The sequence below is a fragment of the Oryza glaberrima genome, chromosome 9 (assembly GCF_000147395.1).
Source record: "Oryza glaberrima chromosome 9, OglaRS2, whole genome shotgun sequence".
In the NCBI taxonomy this organism is placed as follows: domain Eukaryota; kingdom Viridiplantae; phylum Streptophyta; class Magnoliopsida; order Poales; family Poaceae; genus Oryza; species Oryza glaberrima.
Genome location: NC_068334.1, coordinates 12,867,621 through 12,890,772, shown reverse-complemented (window position 1 = coordinate 12,890,772; position 23,152 = coordinate 12,867,621). Strand labels below are relative to the sequence as shown.

The following is a 23,152-nucleotide window of genomic DNA, read 5'->3' as shown; positions in this document are numbered from 1 at the left end:
CCGTGGCAATAATTCAGATGAATAAAACTGAAAATAACGGAGCCTGAGATACCTTTAGACATGAACTTTGTCGGCACTATGGAGCTATATGCGATGTGGTCGATGGCCATATATTTGCCCTTTCATAATCATCATCTTTTGCCCACATTATGTGAATCGCCATCGCAGCCGACAACGATGCCGTCGACCGAAGCTGGAGTTCCGACGACGAACCACTTGGCGATCGATCGTGATCGATGGTCAGAGAAGAATACATGGACACATGGTTCCTGTCTGTTTTGATTGTTCATCAGACAAATCTCCGTCGCTGCATTACTACTGAAGCCCAAATAATTAGCTTTTTTCCTATTGAGAAAACGAAGTAGAGGAGCATCCAATGGAATAAACTGTTGTCTGTGTTTGATTGTATGCTGGGATCTAATTATAATAGGGGAATGATACCGATGGAATCAAATTAAAGGTCATGATTTCTGGTATTTGTGACATATATTTGAGGATTTATGCTCTCCACTTGGTGCATGCAGTGGTGCTGTCAATCTGATATTCTGATGGATGCATATCGTCACAGTTAAAAAGTCATCCATTTATATATGCACGGTAGACCTTTTGTTAAAGTTCCTACATGCTGAGTAAAATGCACCATTAGTACCACAACTTGTGAGATAGGTGTAGTTTAGTCACCCATCTTGTAAAATGCTCAAACAAGTCACTTATCTTGTTTTAGGGGTGCAAATCACATAGAACATGTGTCATGGCGGGTGTTTGCAATGAAGTTATATGCTATGTTAATTTGTTTACAAACATGATCACACGATCCATAAATAAGCCAATGTGCAATACGACTAAAAATATGATCTTGTTTATTGAAAGCAGGAGTAATAGCATATACATGAAAAATACGAGTGTTAATTTATAATTTTAATGCTTGCCCTGCCCACATGGCTAAAAAAATGCATGATTGGGTCAATACAACTTTCAATTTAAAAACAAACAATCCACGTGACAATGTATTTGGTAGGATTTGCACCATCTAAGGAAGATAAGTGACTTATTTAAGCAATTTGCAAAATGAGTGACTAAACTACCCTCACCTTGCAAGTTGTGATGCCACCGGTGCATTTTACTCAAAATCTAATAAGTGATTGCAATACTTTACAAAATCATTTTGAACCTTTTAGTTGCCCTACCCTACTCATTGTAGCTCGCTAGCTACCACCCTAGGCACCAAGCTCTCAAGATGCGATTCAGATACTTTGACTTAAGCCGACTTACTTTCACTGTCATATCGGTTCTCTTTGCTATGAACCCACGTACCAGTGACTCTTCAAGTTGGGGAAAGGAGAGATTTAAATGAGGCAAATTGTTGGTGAGAGAATGTATCTGAATGGATTGGGATGAATTGGACTCGATTTTAGTACATTTTAATCCTTTCACCAGCTAAATTAAGGTCCAACAAGAATTCGATTTGGGCCTTAATATACCAAGTGCGCACCATCCTTTGTCACATGATTAATCAAGAGCCCATCACTTAATTAACATGGCAACCCAACAATATATATAATGCATACCAATCATCATGTGCTTCTCTTGCTATCTAAGAACACCGGATCAAACAAAAAAAAGGCAGCAGCTGATTTGTAAATTCCAAACATGTGATTATATATCACAGTACGCACCACGTTGACAGCCAGAAATTCCGAGATTTTACACACAGCTCGAGAGTAAGACGCAGGTACAGAAATTGTCCACAAAGGAAAACATTATCAGCTTTAGAACTAAGAAAACCCCAAATAGGCTATCAGGAACTTTATTGATAGATTATGCTAAAACAAAGCATATAGGTTTCTTTCTGAGGTGAACTGAACACAGATATGTAAAGATGCTTTGTAAAGAAATGCGAAGCATAATTGAAAATGTCTAGGACCTATTTATTAAACAGATTGCTCTGAAGCATTACTAAACTGAGAAGCATGCCAGAAAACCAAAAACTGAAGCAGGCTGGTCGAAAAAAAAAGGTGAAGCGTAGAAAATTCCAATCAAATAGTATTAACCAAACTAAACAGCGTGATAAAAATACAATTATTGATACTAGTCATTAACAAAATAAACAGAGCCTATAACAAAATCTTAATCAGTGCAACCTAAAAGCAATTATGACAATAAACTATTAAAAGAACTTCACTTGAGATAGTCGAACTATGAATCTGGCGACGGAGTTGATTTGATGTGGCTTTTTGAATCAGAATTTAAGATAATGCATTATATTGATATACCTACAAGCTGGATAAAAAATATCATCAGCATATATGTATATACCCCCATAAAACAGAAATGACAATTCTTTCATGCATATGAAGCTGCCGAGGACAACAAAACAAATTAAATGTACAGTAGTGCACCACAAGCAATCAAGCATCATTATACAGCAAAAGAACACCTTCTTTCCTGAGCCAACATCTTCAGTTCAATGGTACTAACTAAACTTTTTCTTTCACTGCATACTTGAACACATGATGCTAGCCAGCCACCAAAAAAAAAAAAAACTGAAAACTAGGATATAAGCACATCTGGAAATCGTAATCATGAATGATCAAATGTTCTAGATGCTAGCGGAAGAAGGCCCACTCCTGTGCCTATAGATATGAGATCTGCTCCGGTCCAACAAAAAGTACCTCGAGGTACCGGTATCTCGAGATACTTTTTTTTGTTGGACCGGAGCAAATCTCTGTAGATATAGAGATTTTCAGTATACGGAGTACATTAAATCCAAAGCAAAGCCTGATAAGACATTGACCACAAGCTCATAACACAATCATACTTTAATAGCAAAGGGTCATAGAGCTTGCAGCTGACATTTTCTTCTCAACTAAACAAATGCAGATTATAAAGAGCAAAACCAAGAACAGAGGAGTAAGAAATTAACACTGCCCATTGCTTAACAAGAAGAAACCTGCAATGTCAAAAGAAGAAAGATATAAAGGAATGGATGGAATATATGTGCATAGCATATGACCAAATAAATAAAGTCAAAGCTTACTTTTGGGCAGACCGTTTATTTCTAGCCTCTAACATCGCTTTGATGTCTCGAAGCAGAGAAGCCCGTCTTTCACAGGCATCACAGAACTTGTCCAGAGACAGCAACAAGTTCCTCTCAGCTCGCTTCGTCCTCTCATCCAAATACCTATCGAATTCCTTAAGGTCGTCCTTTGAGAATTGAACCTAGGAAGACAGAATAAAACATGGATTAGTATCTCATCAAAACCTGCGGGTCATAAACATAAACTCATAATATCTTTTTCAGAAGAATTTGCCATGTATCAGACAAATGTGAGATAAGTCGAGGCAATTAGGCATTACATTAGCTGACCTTTATAAGTCAATGTTTTCCCCCAAAATTGATCTATCTTTTTTTCTCTTTTGCCCCCTCTATCTTAATTAAAGAAGACCAAATGCGCTTATTTATTTTCGATGTACTTCTCTTTTTTTTTTTCATCTGATAAGGGAACTCCTCCCAAGACTGAATGAAGAAACACACTTGGTGTTGCAAGAGAGAGACAAATCGTGGGAAATTAACTATGATGCAATCTATTGGGAAAAACAAAGGGGGAGAAGAAGGAGATGATTATACCTTACTGGTATCCATCCTCTTAGCGCGATCGGAGCGGAAGAAGTTGTCCAGAAGCGGCGAGGAGGAGGAGGGGTTCATCTTGTGGTTAGAGGACTCGGTGCTGAGGAGACGCGGGGCGAGTCGGTCCATCACCGACATGGCCGGGAGCGGGCGCGGCGGAGGGATCGACCGCCGGAGCTCGCGGGCGACGGATCGGAGCAACGACGACGAAGACGACGAAGCCATCCTCCTCCTCCTCCTACTGAGGAATCGAAGCTGTTCTTGGAGTCTCGAGACCTAACCCTAAACCTAGAAAATTAATTAAAGCAAACAAATTTTAAAAAATCGTGTGTAAGTGCTACTTTTAGCAGAAGAGGCAGCGCTAGCGTCGTGCAGGAACCCGATATGTAGCAGTTATTCAAATCAATCCGGCGAATCCTTCTCCCCTCCTCTTTTCAAGGGCTCTACGGCATTAGAGCAGGTACAATAGCAGGCTATTAGTTAGGCTATTAGTCGGCTATAAACATATTTTAATTAGATAAACGATGAGAGAAGAGCAGCGGGCTACAGATCTGTAGCCAGCTGCAGCACGGACTCCAAGACGCAATGTGGGTATGACAGATGGGACCATACATTAATAGTATAGTAAGCAATTATTGTATGAATTGACTATTAGATTGGCTATAGATGAATTGTAGTAGTGGGCTATACTATTAAACTTGCTCTTATCGCCTGAATCCACCACAGCGCAGGAGAAAACCATCGGTGACCTTGTTTTCAGGCCCAGCCCACATGAGGTATGATGCAGTGACTGCAGGGACAGTTTATTTGTTGTTTTGGATAATTTTTTTAGTTTGTTTCTTTATTTTAATTTAGTTTTGCTAGACACCAATTAATTACAAAATCATCTTATACTGGATAACATTCTACTCCTACAATGTATAGGACACCCCGCGGCTGACTTCTCGACAGTGTAGTAGCCGGTGAGCCCTAGTATGGAGCCCTTCTAGGAACTACTAATTGATCCACAAGGCAAAATGAAAACCACAGATTAACACTTGTTATCGATTGAAATGCAGTGAGCATGAACAATTGTTGAGACATTGATCAACTTGTAGTTTTTTTGATTTTTTTTTGCCAAAAAAATTACTTATGCTTGGCAGAAAAGTGGAAATCAGCATTCAAAAATCACAAGACACTGCTTTCCAAAGGAAAAAAGAAACGAGGCAATCATAAGATCCCTTTGAATTGCGCTTCCTTATTTCCTTCGTTCAAAACGATCATACAAGTAGTAGCGGTCTCTCTAACATCAATGAGGTCAATCATTAAGAATAAGTGGCTAACCCATGAACCCAACTATAAGTCAAAATAAACGGGTTACCCACTTACACCTTTATCAATCAGATCACATCACAGAGTATATTGCTGATTTGCTGTGTCCACAACCAAGTCCTATATAGCGTGGTCAATACCTCAGGTACACTAACTAGCCAAAAGTCAAAAGTCATAACACAATCTCTCAACCAAACATATGCATCCTATCAAGAATAAGACCAATACAAACCAAGCTAGGGATTGCCACCAGATATTGTTTGACTTGATCAAACCTGTATGTACAAAAAGAAGCATTATTAGGAAAAGGGAACAAAAAACATGTGTCCAAAACAATGAACTGAACTACACACTTTTCATCATTGTCAACTTGATCTTCAATTTCTCGAAGTATATGTTCCTGCTCATCTAAGCAGTGGCACAGCTTGTCAAAAGTCGATCTCATCTTTCTATAGAGCTCGTCTTCCTTGCTTTCATGGTCTGGAATGTCAGCGGGCCTAGAAGCTCCCTCCTTGTTCTTCTCTAATTGCCTTTTGCATTTCAACAATTCATCCATTGAGTAACGTTTCTGGACAGATAGAATAAAAAAACATTAACTTGCATCTGGTGTACACAATATCAGCATATGCTATCTTTCTTTCTTTCTTTTTTTTTTTGGTATAATCAGGCCATGCTACCTATGTCAGGAAGATTTTCCATGTAAATATATAGATTTAGTGGTTAGTTTTAAGCGCTTCCTATTTCCATTAATGAAAATAACAAGGTCTGAAGGTATACCAGTAACATTCCATCTTGTTACTGAAGGTATACCATGAACAGTAACAATTTATAGATGGAATGTTATCCAGATTAAGTTATATCTGAACACTGATTACTAGAAAATTTGCCACTTTGAATAAGGCAAACGAAGAATGTGTTAAAAGTTGTAAAGAAGCAGTTGCAGCATAAGGATCTAAGAGTTCAATTTTTCGCTTTGACAGTGTGTGCTACAATATTAATCACGATCTTCGTGTGGCATTTTCATGTGCGGACTGTACTTTTTATTTTCTGTGACAAACATCATTTTGTTCAATTGAAGGTAGTTGCGCATATACTGTTTTACTTCCTCCGTTCCGTTTCATATTATAAGAATTTCTAGCATTGCCCACATTCATATAGATGTTAATGAATCTAGACAAATATGTGTATAGATTCATTAATATCTATATGCATATAGGCAATGCTAGAAAGTCTTATAATATGAAACGGAGGGAGTAAGATTTATTTGTCAATCACTGGCTCACTGTTAAACTATCAGCATGATAAGGCTGCCAAGTTCTTCTGCTAAGACCACTTTATGATTAGGATTTTTCTTGTTGACATTGGTTGTGAAATCTTTTCAGCTGTTGGAGACAATAAAAACCTGTGGTGAATATTTTCATTTTGAAGTTTTGAACATGACAGTTTGCAAGAAATGGTTGAAATTGTCCACAACAAGATATCTCCCTCCTTTGGTAGTGCCCACTACTCCCATTATTTTTTCTTATGTAATTTAAATTAGCAAAGTGAAGTACAAGGAGTGATATATTTTATCCACTAACGGCATGTTTGAATACTGGGGATTTGGATTCAAATCCTTACGAATTTGAACTAAATAAGCAGTTTAAATAATTCCACACCCAAACAGTGGAAGGTCTTTTTGTGCAAAGGATTTGTGGAAACATTAATTTCTGCATTTTAATTGACTAGCCAGGACATTATCTAAAAAGAATTTTCAAAAACAAAAAGACTAGTCAGGACGATGGACATACATATAACATTTTCAGGACATTTAGAGTGACGCCGTTTTTCTTAGAATTACTCATTTTCAGAATTTACGAAAAGTTTGTCTGGATCTACAACAAGTTTGCTTAAAAGTACATGCTTCATCAAGCCATCCATTGAGAAAAGTTTCTGGACAGATGGAACAAAACATTAGCTTGCACTAAAATCTGGCGTATGGTGAATATCACAACCTTTGCTCCCCATCAGCAGGAATAATTTTTTTTAACTACAGGCAATGCTTTCATTTTGTTTTTTTTTCCTTTTCGTGAATCAGGCCGTGCTAGTATGCTCTATGCTACCACTCTCATAAGCTCGCATTAGGCTATCGATTGACTCTCACCCACATCTTATAATTCGAAGTTGATCCGAATGGAACAAACAAAACTAAATCTGTTTAATCCTGGCCCTGATTCCCCATAACAAAACTCACTAGAATGATGAATTCACACACATGTCGGCCTTGTTTGGTTTAGGTGTGGAATAAAATCCCCTCCAACCAATCCCCCCCACTTGAGGATTAACTGAACATGGGCCGTATCTTTGGACTCGGAGGTCCTACGGTCAATCCTCTCAGAGGGCCATCTATGGTCGTTAGCTGGCATTACTAATTTTGGGGTTTTGTTGGGAGAGTAGTGGGTTCTGCCCCTTCCCGCTGTTTGGAGTTGTAGTAAACCAGTTGTTTTCCTTGGTCTTTTGTTTTTTTCCTTCTTAGCATAAGTCGGTCTGGCTAATTGTGTTGTGTAACAGATATTATTTTCTTCTAATATATTGATGCGCAATCCTTTTGTGATGTTCGAGGAAAAAAGAACATAGGCCGTAGGGAATTAGGGTTCCCAGAGGAGGAAGAGGAAGAGATTTATACCTGATTGTTGTCGGTACTTCCGCCGCAATCGGAGCCGAGATGGCGCCGCCGCGGGCTCTCCGCGAACGCCTGTTCATAGCCAGATTGTCTCCTCCCGAACCAAACCCGGTAGCTGGTGCTGGGGAAGAGGCGCGAATCCTCCGGTGGACACGACCGCCGAGGGATCCACCGCCGGAGCGCGCCGCCGGCGGATCGGAGCAGCGACGAAGAAGCCATAGCTTTTTTTCTTCTTTGTTTTTCCTTTTTCGGTGGGGGTAGAAAAGGAAAGAGAACCGAGTCGATGAAAGATGCGTCCCGGGTCCCGGCCTTCTTCTCCTTGGGTAAAAAGAAAAAAAAAAATCGTTTGTTGGGCCTTGTTTGGAATCCGGCCCGTTCAGCTTTGAGGAACTCACGTTTTTAAGGAATAAGTTCAATTTAGGTCCCTTAACTTGACCGCTAGTTTGATTTTCGTCCTTAAACTGCAATGCATCTCTCAACGGTCGAAATTGGTGCAATATAGATTCCAAGGTGGTTTGGAGATTGCACAGTGGTTTCAATCGGCGTGGCATCTACGTGGCTAAGTTGACTCTGTCTTCATTTGACGTGGCATTGATGTGGCACATGAAGTAATATTTAATAATTTTTAAAAAAACAAAATACATAGGCCAATATGTTAGTCAAACAATAAAATAAGAAAATAGTGTGACCCACATGTCAATGGACCCACCTCCTCCACTCATCCTCTCTCTTCTCTATCTCCCCTTCTATCTTGCTTTCTTCCTCCTACCTCTTGCTTTTCTCCTCCTCTCTTCTTCTCTATTCCTCCCATCCTTGGCTCCTCTTCCCTTTCCCATACGCGCACAAGGGAGGGAGTGAGGCCCGGCGACAACAACCGGCCAGGAGAGTTGACGGCGGAGGTTGGAGAGGGTGGAGCAAGAGGGGTCGGCCGTCGGCAATGGCTTCTCAAGTTGGGCATGCATGTTTGCAAGCACAGATTGGCTTGGCAAAGGAAAAAGGTCCATTGGATGTTCCTCGACTATAAGTTGAGTTTAATTTCCTCAACTGCAAAACTAGGTATGAAGGGTCACAACTTCTAATACGGGTGTGCAAGTCCCTCAATTGAATTACCAACGGTTTCGACTGACGTGGCGCTTATTGACTTGTATTCGTCCGATGTGGCGGCTTAAGTGGCACTATACCAACAAAATTTAAAAACAAAACCCCTTAGGGTGTGTTTGAGGAGAAGGAGATTGGGGAGATTGAGAAGATACACAAAACGAGGTGAGCCATTAGCGCATGATTAATTGAGTATTGACTATTTTAAATTTCAAAAATGGATTAATATGACTTTTTAAAGCAACTTTCCTATAGAAAATTTTTGCAAAAAACGCACCGCTTAGTAGTTTGAAAAGCGTGCGCGCGGAAAACGAGGTGCTTTCTCACCCTATATCACACAAACGAACGCATCCTTAGGGTGCGCTCGTTTGTGCATATTGTAGTATCGAATTAAATCTGAGTGTAATCAGTACTATAGGCGTTAGTAGTAAATATGGTTGGTGGCTGAATAGTAGGTAGCAAGGGCTGGATGGAGATTGACGCCGGTTGGAGCAACTCCGTGAGATTGCCGACGGAGCAGCGATGCAAGCGACGCGACGGGACGGGCAGGGCTGTCAGTGCGCAGGCAGCAGTAAAGGCGCTGCAGCCACTGCTGCTGGTGTTGGCTTGACTTGGGAGAGGGTGGGGGTTTTTCTTCCTTGCTCAGCTAGGCCTGCGCGCATGGAGCCGACAGTGAAAGGCGCACAAAAAAAGAAGAAATGTGATCAACAGGATGATTAGTTGCATATTAATGTACACAATTAATTGCGAAATAAAATTGTAATGAATGTGAAATGCGTGACTGACAATACTGAAGTTCACATAGATAGCAATATAATAGCGTCACACAAATTCGAGTAGAACAACCGGACATTAGTTTCTCATATCGATAACACACATAAAATAGGATAAATTGAGAAAGACATGAGCAAGGAGTACAAATTTATTAAGGATGGAAAGTGATGCAGGACTAGTTGTTGTAAACTTCATTTGCAATGGCGTCACGAACAGCTCTCATCCCAGCAGCACTGTTAGGTGCGTCGTACCAGTCGCGCAGCGGTCGTGCCTGTGGGATGGGAGGGTACCCATTGTACAACCGGTTCTGTGTCATGAAATGGGGGTCTGCACTGTCAAGCCTGAAGTTGTGGAGAGCAAAAACGCAGTGTATGATCTTCGTTTGGGTGTTTGGCCTAGGGAAAAGAGGTATCTCCCTAAGAATCCTCCACTGACTCTTCATAACTTCGAAAGCTCTCTCAAATGAAGTACGCAGGGAGGAGTGCATATAGTTGAATGTTTCTTCCCTCCCTTGCGGTTGACCAGCAAATTCATTCAAATGGTAGCGTACATGCGAGTACGGTGGCAAGAAACCGCACCGGCATGCGTACCCAGAATCCACTAGTAGATATTTACCTGGACAGTGAACATGAGAAATTTCAGATGAACATTGCATGGGGGAGTAATATGATGGTGCTGTGTACTAACTGGATTAAAAAAACCTTCAACATTATGTACTTACCCCATGGCAGCCTTGGAAAATTATGGGGATAGTTCCGCACAGCTTCTGTTAGCACCCTCTGGTCGTGCACAGCTCCAGGCCATCCGGCATCTGCAAATATAACACGATCATCCCATCCAATTACAACTAATACATTCCTTGATGTGATATGATGACGATTGCGGTGCAAATTAGCTTCTTCAACTGCAACACGAACTGGGATGTGGGTCCCGTCTATAGCTCCCGCGGCCCCAGCAAAAGGTAGGAAATTTTCATCTTGTGCGACCCGGTTATGCACTCTTCGAAAACTAGGATCCACAGGCTTGTTGATATCAGCTACCATGGAGTAAACTGCATCAAGCACTTTATGGAAGTACTTGCATATGGTTGATCCCGACCAAGCCATCCTATTATTTGTTGCCCTTTGCGACTGCCCACTTGCCATGATGTACAGAAAAAGCCCTAGTGCTTCCATAGGGCAAACCTCGTTACTTCCATTAAGATGGTAACGATTAGTTAAAATTGCGAACAAAGCATGAATTTAGTCAGCCCTCATGCGAAAGACATTATGGCACTGAGTAGCATTGGCCATTGTCTCCATCATCCACTGCATCCCTGCCTGTTGTGGCGCCCGCCTTGCAGCTCTACCTTGCCCTTGGGCTTCCAAATCAACTACCAACATATCGATTATGTTGTCTTCCTCATCTGTGTAGTTTCCATCCGATGACCCACTCATGATATCTGAAGAAGTGCTCATGGTCCTGAACATAATACGTATACAAATAACTTAGTGGTTACTGCACTTTCAAAGTGGACAACATATATAGTAAACATGAATGCTGCAATGTACATATTAGTGCAGTAAGTTAACAATAAGTTTTGTTAGTGCATTAAGCTGACAACCTGCAAAGCAAAAACACAACCATGTTAGAACTGTTAGTCCTACAAAAATACACGTACTGCAAGTAGTCACTCATGTACTACAAAAATATACATGAGCAATAATTAATGGCCCTATGTGCACGTCACACATAAATACGGGAAGTGCATGCTGCAAGTAGTCACAACCAGTTCTGTAGTTCGTTAAATACTTCATTTAATTCGGTTCCTGCAAAGAAAACATCATCAATTAGCACTTGAATGAAGTGCTCAGTCGCTTTTCACCAGGCTGTACAACCTGCATGTCAGTCTTCACTACAGATTTCGATACGAAAATAAAATGTCGCCAACCTGCATGTCAGTATAGAATGCAGCACATAATAATAGGCAGAATAACAAGATAATTAGGGACTAAGCAAACTTATTGAAAAGCTACATCAAACGAAATGTGCCGATATTGTTTTGACCTACACACTCAACATAATACCACAGTTACGTTGCTCGAGACGAAGTCGAGCAAAAATTATTCGAGACAGACAACACATTCGAAAAAAGAAGTGCTCATGGTCTGGCACACTCATCGTTTGACAGGAACTCCCGAACGGATCGATTATCAGATAGTGTTATGCAATGTTAAAACATTGCATATCCGGAAAGATCATAGCTTCTAGGGACGCCCCCGTAGAGAGCACCCCCATAACCAGATCCCCCATAGCCGGCAGCACCACCATTTCCATCATCGCCGTCGTCATCACCACCTTTACCATGACCACCTTGTCCTCCCTTGTTGTCCCCAACTCCCTCGCCGTCATCATCAGCACCGTCCTCATCATCTCCATCTCCAGCTCCTTCAGCATCGGCAGCAGCACCAGAACCCTCTCCAACCACAGTACCTAGAGGTGACAATCAGTAATTGTAATAACAACTGATTATGTATTGTAAATGTAACAACAACTTTATGTAACTTTGTGTGACAACAACTTGCGCAATATTGATCAACACTTTATGTAACTAGGGGTTTTGTTATTGTGTAGCACTTTATGTAACTAGAACCTAGAGGTGACAATCAGTAATGGTAATAAACCTTAAATAGTAGGTTGCCATCATTGCAATTTATGTCTTTGCATAAAGATTAACAACAGCACGAATGAGTTTGTTACCAACAGTCTATATGTATGAACAAGAGCAAGTATGCATGAAAATAAATTGTATGATGAACCAAAACAAGCTGCATGCAACATACATACCGGGAGGAGCTGACTGGAAGTATCCTCCAAAACCAGGCGGGGGTAGTGGCTGGTACTGGGCCATGTCCTGATACTGGGACTGGATGAAGTAGAGCCTCGCCTCCGGTGTGGGGCAGTCGTCAAGGAAAAACTCGCCCAGGAAGCCATCACGAAATACCCGGAGGGCCATGTGGTATATTGGGTCCCTGGAGCTGACTCCGTCTGCCTTCAACAGCTCCATGCAGGCCCTAGCACTCTTTGCTTGCTTGAGCTCTTCGCGCCTGGCCCTGCTTTCGTTTGACTGAACGCGGAGGTTCGCCAAACGGTTCAGTGCGTGGCATAAGATCCCCTTGACCGCTTTGAGCTGCTGCCAGAGGATGTTCCTCCAATGAGTGTTCTCTTGCCATGCCGTGGAGTTTGCTCCTCGGATTCTTGCAGCGCTTGCTCAGTCAAATCCTCGATGTCGAGGATTTCAGCCTGTTGAGGAGTTGCAGAGATGGCGCGTGGGCTCACAGGGACCCCAGAGCGGTTTAGGGTACATACCCTACCCCTAAACACCGCGTGGTGCTCTGGAATGAAGAGAAGGGGACCGTTGCGGAAGGCACGGGCACCTCTCCTCATCTGCACAGGAGTAAGCACAAAAGGGTTAATGAGTACGGTATTCGTAAAAATCGTACTAAGCAGTATGCAAGGCATATGTTTCTTACGAGCAGCACCATGACGCCATACTAAAGTACTACAGCTACAACTATTGCTCTTCAATTTGTCCTAAATTATCAAATAGAATTGGTTTAAGTCAAGAGCAAGTAAAACAAGTGACTCTAACATTAGGCCTAACTTGTAATTACAAGGTTGGGTCCAACTAAAATTACAGCAAACTACGTTATGTACTTGTAATCAAATGATATGTAATACTTCCTTTAGTACTCTTAAAAGTAGACTAAATGAGCTATACAGTACAATAAACTAGTACAGCTACAACCTTATCTTAATTTAGTCGTAACTAATTAAGTAGGTTGGTTTATGTCAAATAATAGTGGTGCAAGTTTTTATAAGATCAGTCCTTACTGGCTGATGCCATGGTTGGTTAGAACATAATTAGAGTAAACGACATTATGTAATTCTAAACATATTATTCATAAATGTACCTTTAGTACTCATGAATATAGCCTAAATGAACTCTACATTTCAGTTCAGTACTATAGCTAGAACTAATAAAATAGCTAATTAGCCGATGGCATGGTTGGTTCCAAGTAAAGTCGACAAGGCTACCTTATGTGCTTGCAAACAAATAATTTGTAATACTACCATTACTACTCATTCATTGTACAGTAAATGACCTTCACATAACAGTAAACTACTACAGCTACAACCATGAGTACCAATAGTCCTAACTAATTAAATACCTTGGTTAAAGTCACATAAAGCTAGTAATAGTGATTTTGAAATTACTCCTAAATAGAAGCATGCTCAGTCATAAAACAATAGCGCTACCTCTGTACAACACTAACTGAAGAGTATGAGCCTACATGAACATGACAACAGAGAGAAGTACTAGAGCAAAAAGTATTTCTATCTACTTACTTCCAACTAATTAAATAGCTTCGTTAAATTCAGCATACTAGTATTACATGTAATCGAACGGTGTGCAGTACTTACATTACCAGTAGTCTCTAATGCTACACCTGTTAAGCATACATTTTGATTTGCTAATTACTAAAATGTATATGAAACTATATGAACCTATATTGACAACAAGAACAGGAATGAAATGAACACATACCTGGTCCATCCTTGTCCACCACTCAGGGCTTGCAAGGATGTTTCCCGTGAATGGGCAGCGCCCAAGGCCAGTTGCCATCGACTCCAGCCAGCACCATGTTTGGAAGCGCTGGCGACAAGTGTCCCAAAAGTTCTTCAATTAAGTGCGGTTCACAACCTTCTGGGCCTTCTGGTACATCTTGACCTCAAGGTTGGCGTAGCCTTAGCGGTTTGGGCAGGTGCTCGTGATGGTTCGTGCCTCGATCTCTTCCATGCAAGCCTCGAGGAAAGCATGCGGCTCCGTCTCGTTCCAAGTGGTGTGCCCAGCAGCCATCTATGGACCAAAGTCATGCAAGCAAAAAAATGGGGAATAAATCACAAAATGTTGGGCTATACCTTCTGAAGGTGATCGGAGTCGAGGAGGTCCCAATCGAATGCCGCAGCAACGTTCCCCGGGGTGAGCCGGCGCACCAACTGGCAGATGGCTTCAGGGAACTTCAAGGCGATGCGGATGACGGTGCGAGCTACAACTTGCTCATCTTCTTCGGTGGTGGCGGTGTAGGCAGCGTCCGAACGGAGAGATGTGGAGGAACCCTCAGTGGATTCCAGATCTGAAGGTAGCCCCCTCCTTCTAAGCAAAGTGATGGGAGACGGAGGCGAATGGAGGAGGTGATGGGTGGGGGATTTGTCGACGATGAGTTTCGCTTCACGGCTACCGCAGCCATGCCCTTATATAGAGCTGGATCGACCACGGAGTAGCTCCCTTCTTTCGGCAATGGCGATGCAAGGGCACCAAATCCTCTTCAACTGTGCAGCACGAGATCGGAGATGACTGGTCTCTGCAATGGCCGCAGCGATTCCGGAATCGGGCAACTGATGCCTTCCCTCTGCACGAAGCGCCGATGCCCCTGAGAACGGCACCTTTCTCCTCCTCCGATGCACCACACCAAAGTGGGCTTGTGGATGCTACCTTTTTAGGCCAAGCAGCCTATGCCATGCGCGTGGTCTGCCAGGCTTGCCCAGACTGGCGACGACGGAGACGATGCAGACGACGACTGCCCTCTGCGCTTGCTGCCACGATTCGAGATTCGACGACCGCCGGTCTTCACACTCCTGCAAGCGACCTCGAGATGTCCTCTGTGCAATACGATGTGGCGGCGCAAGGAGGAAGAACAATGGGGAGGGCACAACAGTATATTTTGGGCAATAGGTGAGCTTGAGCTTGGACATGCAACAATGGTGGTGCGGTGCTCTGGAAGGAACGATGAATGCCAAAACACAACACGCAAGCTTTTGGGGAAAGTTCAGCTCACTGCGAAAACCGATGGGTAATAGGGTGTCCGGACCAGATGGAAAGGCAGACGGCCACCTAACTCTCGTCACCACCGTCACCATTACATCTGTGTCCACGTTACTGACTAGCGCCCCCTCCTCCACGCTTAATGCCTGTCTGTACGCGCAGCACAGCCAAACCTACACTAACGAGCGCACCCTTAATAGGATGCACATGTCAGTGGGAATCTGGTATGGTAAAAAATAAAAACAAATATATTGGGCCCACACATGTCAGTGAGTGGTGGGACCCAAATGTCATTACCCCCTCTCCCCTTCTTCTCTCAGCTAGGCGATGTGGACGGACAGAAGCGTTCTTCGCGGCGAGGCAGGGGAGGAACAGCACGGTAGTATCATGGAGGTGGTGGCATCGATCGTATCGAAGCAGCAGGACTGGGCGTCATCGGCCGTGGCCATGGTGATGGTGGCGAGGGGCGATGTTTTACTGCCTAGTGCCTACTACAGAGCTTGAGGTTAAGGCTATTCTGAGTTTCTATGGTTGGTACTTTCTGATATTTGGAACAACGCCGGTAATCTTAAGACATCAGGTGGCAGTAAATCATCTAGAATCAAAATCTGGTTGTTTAGTTTGATCAGAATCGCGGTTGTTTGATTTGGTCAGTATCTGATTAATTTGAAATGGCTTTTTGAATCAGATTTTAAGATAATGCATTGATATATCTACAAGCTGGATAAAGAGAATTCGTCAGCATACCATTGTATACCCGTAAGACATAAATGACATTTCTGACATGCATACTAGTAGAATGAAGTTGCTGAGGACAATAAAAGAAAATAAATGGAGATTAATTATTAATAGCATGACTACTGGAGGCATCTCATTAATTTGCAAACAACCAAACCATTGCGATTGGGATGAATGTGGAATGAAGCTACTTCATTTAACAGAACAATGTTTAATACTCCATGATTGCATTGGTAGCCAAACCAGACTAGTCATATCAGAATAACAATTAACAGAAGGGAGTAGTAATAAAGGTTTGCACTACATTATAAAAAAAAAAACAGAAATGCATCACAAGCATCATCATACAGCAACAGAACACCTTTCCTGAGCCAACATCTTCAGTTCAATGGTACAAACTGAACTTTTTTATCTTTAACTGCAAACTTGAACATATGATGCTATCTAGCCACCATAAAATAATTACTAAACAACTAGGACATACACACATCTGGAAATCTTAATCGTGAACGATCAAATGTTGAAGATGCTAGCGGAATAAGGCCCCCACTCAAGTGCCTATAAATATACAGATTTTCTGTATGTAGAGTACATTAAATCCAAAACAAAGCCTGATAAATCATTAGCACTGCATATTTTTGAACCATCAGGTGTAAGAAAGATATTGCCCTGTATTCGACAGATGTGAGGTACTACCACTTAAGAAGGTGACATGTCATTAGCCATTACATGTAACTAGCATTATAAACTAACAATTTTCCCCCACCCATTACATCACCATTATATAGCCCTCCCCACCCTAACAAGGAAGGCCAGATGCGTTTATTATCTTATTTTTCCCTTCCCTAACAAGCGAAAATCCCAAGGTCGTGAAAAAGATTGGGTGAGAAAAATAGTACAAGACAGTAGTATAGAAAAAAGAACAATTTTGCTAGCTAGCTGTCGACAGTTCTGGTCCTTTGGAGGCTGAAAACTTTCGATTTTCTGGCCATGCGATCCGCGCCGTGATTTGTGGCTGAAAACTTTTGATTTTCTGGCCGTGCGATCCACGCTGTGATTTGTGCGAGATTTGGAAAAAAAATTTGCGCAAGAATTAACGTGTGTCCTTGCAGGGGCTCAAACCTAGGATCTCCATCCCACAAGCCGTGCGTGCTAGCCACTCGATCTGTTGCATGTTTTTGAAAAATTAAATGAGTTACATGCTAATTATACTCTAGTTGCACTATATAACTGCATTGTAACTACATTATCATCTCTATATAATTTAGATATAAAGTTACATATATTATTTTAATACTTATATAAGAGTTACATTATAATTAGATTTCAAAGTTTTTTCCTTAAAAAACTTGCGACAGTTTTCTAGTTAGTCCCAAAAAGAATATCACAGATGTGTTTGGATACGACGAAGGGGAGAAGCATTGGAGATTTGATTACGTTGTTTATGTCAATCCCCCATCACATCGCAATAGGAGCGCAAGCGATTCTCCACGCGCGACTAGGCTACGTCCGGAAGGGAGGATGAAGGAGAAGAAGGGGAAGCAGATGTAACATTTATATTATGAATAAAATCCTTATAAATTTAAAATATGATTGTAGCACTCGAAGATATGAGATCAAGGTTAACATGATTAATAATGTGGTTTTATGAAATTAAACACCGTATGAAATTAGACAACGATTTAATTTTAATTGGAGAACAAGACCTCTTTCCTAGTTCCGACCCCCAATTCTCTCAAATCTCTTGATCGATTGGCAATTTTTTTTAATCAAGCTGAAACAACCAGGGGAGCGGTTAGATCTCGTGCAGACTAAAAAGATTAATCTGTTTATGGAATCACCGGGGCAAGTACCAACAGGAGCGATGTTTTACTGCTTAAAAATACTGGAAGCATTTTCCACTAAAGAGAGTGTATTTCATTGAGCTTTACAGTGAAGAGTTATCAGTGCCCGATACTTCTTCTCTCTTTTGGCGTAGATCTTGAGTGTGCAGTTGCGCACGAGAAGTCACTTCTATTGTATTAACTTTATGTAGAGCACTAGCACAAAAAACTTGAGCACTTCAACTTAATATGTGATGATAATGTCGTCAGTTAACTAATATCTTCCTTTTTTTTTCCCTTTCGAAACCACAAAAGTTTTATTTACTGTGGCACGCCACAGCCTCCAAAGCAGCTAGACAAGAATAAACTTGTGTCTTCCATGTAATTAAAGATTGAGCAATGGGGTAAAAGAAAAATCACAGATTGAACACTTTCAACAGATTGAAATGCAGTGAACATGAACATCAGCTAAAACATTATTCAGCCTGTATATATGGCAGAAACTAGTTGAAATCAGCATTCCAAAATCATATCTAACGTTGCTTTCCAATTTTAAAGACAAATGGGGCAATCCTCCATTTACACTCCAAAAGATCCCTTTGAATAAATATTCACCCACATTTCATTTGATCCAAAGGGAGCCTACAAGTAGCGGTGGCTATAACCAAGTCAATGTATAAACAACAAAGGTCATAGCAACTGCACAATCAAACCAATGTACAACGGGGGCAATAACATAAGTACACTATAATGTTACTAAAAAGAATCAAATACTAGCCAAAAGTCGTAACACAATCAAAACATGTGTGGATTTACATCGGACATTGCAACCCCACTTGTCGAGTCAACCAAACACATGCATTTTATCAAGAATAAGACCAACACAAACGAAGCTAGGGATTAACACCAGGAAGTACTTGACCTGATCATACCTGTATGTAACAGAAAAGAAGAAACATGGTTAGGAAAATAAACATAAAGATGTGCATCCAAAACAATGAAATCAACCACACACCTGTTACTATCCTGCAATTGAACTTCGATATCTCGGATTAGATGCGTCTGCTCGTGTAAGTAACGGGACAGCTTGTCGGCAGTCGATGACATTCTCTTCCGGAGCTCTTCGTCTGAAATGTCTGCATCTCTACTAGAAGTTCCCACCTCCTTGTTCTTCTCTAATTTCCTTGAGTTGAGTCTCTGGACAGATGGAATAAAGCATTACTCACTAACTTGCATCAGGATCTGGCGCACGATGATTATCACAGCATGTTGCTCTCCTTTAACAAAACATGGTTAACTAACCATTGAGTAAAATTGTTTTTTTCTTTACTACAAGCCATGATCTTTTTTATTATTATTTTTTGAATCCGGCCATGCAAAAACTTCCCTCTATTGGCAAGATTTGGCATATAAATATATGCAACCCTTCTCATCTCATGATTGGAATAGAGCAGCTTAGTATGGATCAAACAAGACTAGATTACTAGATTTCTTTATCTGTTTATGCCCTAATAATCCAAAAATAAATAAATAAATAAATAAATAAATAAAGGCTGTGCTGAAGATTGGGATAAAAACAATTCAAAATACAGGGGTTTCTTTCCGAAAATACAGTACTCGTCGTTGTCGCAAGAGATTACAAGCAGAGCATGATCTCATCCACGGATCTAACCATGGGATCCCAGATGAGGAAGGGGAGGAGGAAGATGTGTTACCTACTACTACTCACCTTGTTGGGGTCGGTACTACTCCCGCCGCAGTCGGAGCTGGAGAGGCGGCGCGGGTTCGCCGCCGCCAGCGACGGGGCGGCGGCGGAGGAGGGGGAGGGGAACGCCTGGTTATAGCCGGATTGGGTCCGGGGGATCGACCGCCGGAGCGCGCCGCCGGCGGATCGGAGCAGCGGCGAAGAAGCCATGCGAAAGAAAACACCGCGCTTTTCTCCTTTTTTTTTTCTTTTCTCTTTCTTTTGCCCCTTTTTGGTCGATGGGATGAGGGGAGGACGAATCGGTAAATACTTCTTTTTTAATGGAAACTTGCACTGTATACGCTTGATTTTTATGGTTTTGTATTGTAGGGATTACATAATTCAAATTCATGAAAAAGAAGTCGTGTTAGTTCGGATTACCAATTGAGTTTAATGATTTAGGAAGTGGGAATACTACTTTGAGCCCCATCTGTCAGAGGATATGATGTTGATTCGTTTTCCTTGTCAATGCTTGTTGAAAACCCTGGTAATTTAACCAATGGTGCAAAATAAAGCACCAGAAGGTTAAGCAACTATACTCATGGGAGAGCATTGGCATAGATTCTATTATAGACAATGAGCAGCCAGGAAAGGTGTATTGGACAAAGATTGCAAAGCACTACCAACAATTTTGAGTCTAATAGAAATGCAAACTCTCTTGAGCACCGATGAAGTGCCCTTACACTCAAATTTCTTTCCATATTACACTCAACCATCCCCCTGCTCCCACTCACACTCATTTTATAAGGGGCATTATATATATTTTTTAAAAAGAATCATAATCTTTGCAAAATAACCTATACTACAACAAAACCCACTAATAGGAAACGCCCTCATATATGCCTATTCAAATAGAACCGGTACATATGAAGCTTTTTCCATCCTCCCGACCCCTCACATGAGTGTAAAAGTAATAATTGGCACCTACTAGACCTTATATGTGCCTCTTAAAAAAAAACCGACACTTACAATGTAAGTGCAAGTTTTTTTTATAAAAAAAACAGCACAAGCAAATAAACCATAGGTTCCTTTTTTTTATTTAGCCAACACATATTGGAGTAGCCATACAGGTGTAGAAAAAAATCGCATGGACCTCACCACCGAATGTCCGATCTATCTTTGCCCTTTATCTCCTTGTGACCTCGTCCTTTCCTCTCCCATATCTCCATCTGACTCTCGAACCCTCCATGACATCTCTCTGTTGAATATTAACTCCTTCTCCACCACTGGGAACCCAGAACGGCTCGCCACTCCCATGCGACCGTGGCCGCCGCGGCCCTCCTCTTCTTGAAGACGTGTAGACGGTGGTCCGTTTCTCCACGACGATGCAATGGCAGCTCCGCATCGACAGCTCCATGACGATGCTATGGCAGTGGCTTCATGGGGTTGGCAGCGGGGAACCAGCTGTCAAGTCCTCCTCTGTCACGCTCAGAAATTTCCGAATAGAATTCCAAACAGAATATGCATTAAAATCCCCGTCTAGGATCGGCCGGGGTACACAAACGATAAATTTAACATATAGATCCACGTCTTACAAACATTATAAAAGTCTTACATAAATGCAGCGGAAAAACAAAAGATAACCGGAACTAAGCCTTGACTTTAACTGCAGCGGGAACACCACTCCACAGGCATCCTCGACGGCACGGACGAAGCCTACTCCTCGAAAAAGCCACCATCTGACGCATACTCAAACTCTGGGGTTTTGGGGAAAATAAAGCAAGACTGATGTAGCGCCCGTTCCGTCTTGGCGCCTAGCGGGAAAACTAGCTCTTAAAAATCCTATTTGCGAAATCCGTTTCTTTGCTTGTTGTCTAGTGCCCGTGCCATCTCAGGTCTCAAACCCCCGATCCATCGTCGAGTTCAATCCCGAATCCAAATCCTTCCCAAATCAAATCCCTCCGCAAAAGTCTATTTTGCCTCCCTAGGGTTCGATGGGCCGAATCCCTCTCGGCCCATCTCCCCCTCCCTCCCCGGCTCTCTCTCTCTCTCTCTCTCTTTCTCTCCCTCCCTCTCCCCGCTCTGCCCGAGCGCTGCACGCGCGTGCGCGCGAGCCGCGCGGAGCCGAGCCCTCCCTCTCCCCGCGCCGCCCGTTGCTTCCCGCGCGCGCGCGCCGTGGTGGCCGACCGCCTGGTCGCCGCCGCCGTCAGCCTCTGCCGCGCCTGCCGCCCGTGTCGCCGCTCCGCTCCAAGCCGCCTCCGCCGTCATCGCCGTCGTCATCGACTCGGCCCCGCTACTCCCCGCGCGTGCTTCCAAAGGATGGAGGCAGAGCTCCTCCTCATCGCCCTCTCTCCTTCCTCCTTTTTCCGAAGAGGAAAGGGGCAAGCCCCCTTTCTCCCTTCCTTTTTCCCTTTTCCCTTCCCCGCCGGCGTCATCCTCCCTGTCGCCGTTTTGGCCGCTAGCCGGAGCTTCAGCCCGCTGGCTCGACCGCCTAATGTCGGTTCCTCCCTCCCAAACCGACATTGCCGCCCTATAAACCCGAGCCCTCCCCAAACCAATCTTCCCCGTTTTCGCCCTCGCCATTGCCGCGCCCTGCCCTGTTCGCCTCCGCCGTTCGTAGCCAAAGCGCCGGGAGAGCCGGTGCGTGCGAAGGACGCGGAAGGGGACTCCGGGCGTTCGTCTACTTCCTCTTCCCCGGCCCGAGGCCGGAGAGATCGCTCCCGTGCCGTCGGCCTCTCGTCACTGCGCCCCTTCACCCCGCACGGTAGTGTCGCCCTCCGTTCTCCCTCCTCGTTCCATCTCCTCCCCTTAGACTCGAGTAGTAGCACGAGTAGCCTCCCCGTAGCTAGCTGGCGCCGCCCCGACCATTGCCGCCGCCCGCCGTGTGCTCGCCGCCGTCGCCGCCCGAGCTCGGAAGCGCCACTCGTCGCCGGCCTCGCTCGGCGTAGCTCCGCCCAATCCAACGCTAGCAACGGATTCCCGTAGCCGCGTGGATGCTCTCACCGTCGGGAATCGACCCCTCGTGACCTCATCGCCGTTTCCCCCTTCTCCTGCCGCCGGTTGCCGCCGCCGCAATCCGCCGCCGTCGAGCATCCCCCGGCGAATCCGAGCCGTTGGCTCGTCTCCTCTCATCCCGTGCAACCTCCCGGTGTGCTCGCTTTCGCCTGTATCGCCGTGGTTCGCTCCGCCGCTCGCCGCCACCGCCCGCCGTCCGTTTCGGCCGACGTCGTCGTCTACCTCCCGCCGGCCCGCGTGGCAGCCACGTAGGCGCCACGTCGGCGCCACCTCGGCCGCGACCGGGTCAAGCAGACCCCGGTCCGCCGCCTCCCTTCGCCCCCCTCGCGCGCGCGGTCCACCGCGAGCCCTGAGGCTGCGCGTGGGCCCGCCGCACCGCGTCCTCCGCGAACCGCGCGCATGCGCCGCGCCCCCCTCCCCAAACCCTAGCACGCCCGCGTGCACCTCGCTCACGGTGAGCCGAGCCGCCGACAAGCGGGTCCCACTCGGGACCACGCGAGGATGGACCCGGCCCACCGGCTCTCTCTCTCTCCCCTCCCCGCCCGCGCGCGCC

At 43.8% G+C, this 23,152-nt stretch overlaps 3 protein-coding genes and 1 pseudogene across 3 annotated transcripts; all 4 read right to left on the bottom strand.

Moving 5' to 3' along the window:
• Positions 1 to 2,019: 2,019 nt before the first annotated feature.
• Positions 2,020 to 4,013, bottom strand: LOC127785073 (uncharacterized). The gene is made up of 3 exons (XM_052312494.1): positions 3,629 to 4,013; positions 3,038 to 3,219; positions 2,020 to 2,950 (listed from the first exon to the last, which is right to left on the bottom strand). The coding sequence occupies exons 1-3, from the start codon at positions 3,851 to 3,853 to the stop codon at positions 2,863 to 2,865; spliced, it is 495 nt and encodes a 164-aa protein (XP_052168454.1). The 5' UTR covers positions 3,854 to 4,013; the 3' UTR covers positions 2,020 to 2,862.
• Positions 4,014 to 4,854: 841 nt separating this feature from the next.
• LOC127785408 (uncharacterized) lies at positions 4,855 to 7,866 on the bottom strand. The gene is made up of 3 exons (XM_052312848.1): positions 7,605 to 7,866; positions 5,293 to 5,507; positions 4,855 to 5,214 (listed from the first exon to the last, which is right to left on the bottom strand). The coding sequence occupies exons 1-3, from the start codon at positions 7,818 to 7,820 to the stop codon at positions 5,127 to 5,129; spliced, it is 519 nt and encodes a 172-aa protein (XP_052168808.1). The 5' UTR covers positions 7,821 to 7,866; the 3' UTR covers positions 4,855 to 5,126.
• Positions 7,867 to 11,685: 3,819 nt separating this feature from the next.
• LOC127783934 (uncharacterized) lies at positions 11,686 to 14,373 on the bottom strand (annotated as a pseudogene).
• Positions 14,374 to 18,010: 3,637 nt separating this feature from the next.
• Positions 18,011 to 19,894, bottom strand: LOC127784903 (uncharacterized). The gene is made up of 3 exons (XM_052312316.1): positions 19,630 to 19,894; positions 18,916 to 19,097; positions 18,011 to 18,832 (listed from the first exon to the last, which is right to left on the bottom strand). The coding sequence occupies exons 1-3, from the start codon at positions 19,813 to 19,815 to the stop codon at positions 18,745 to 18,747; spliced, it is 456 nt and encodes a 151-aa protein (XP_052168276.1). The 5' UTR covers positions 19,816 to 19,894; the 3' UTR covers positions 18,011 to 18,744.
• Between the last annotated feature and the right edge of the window lie 3,258 nt (positions 19,895 to 23,152).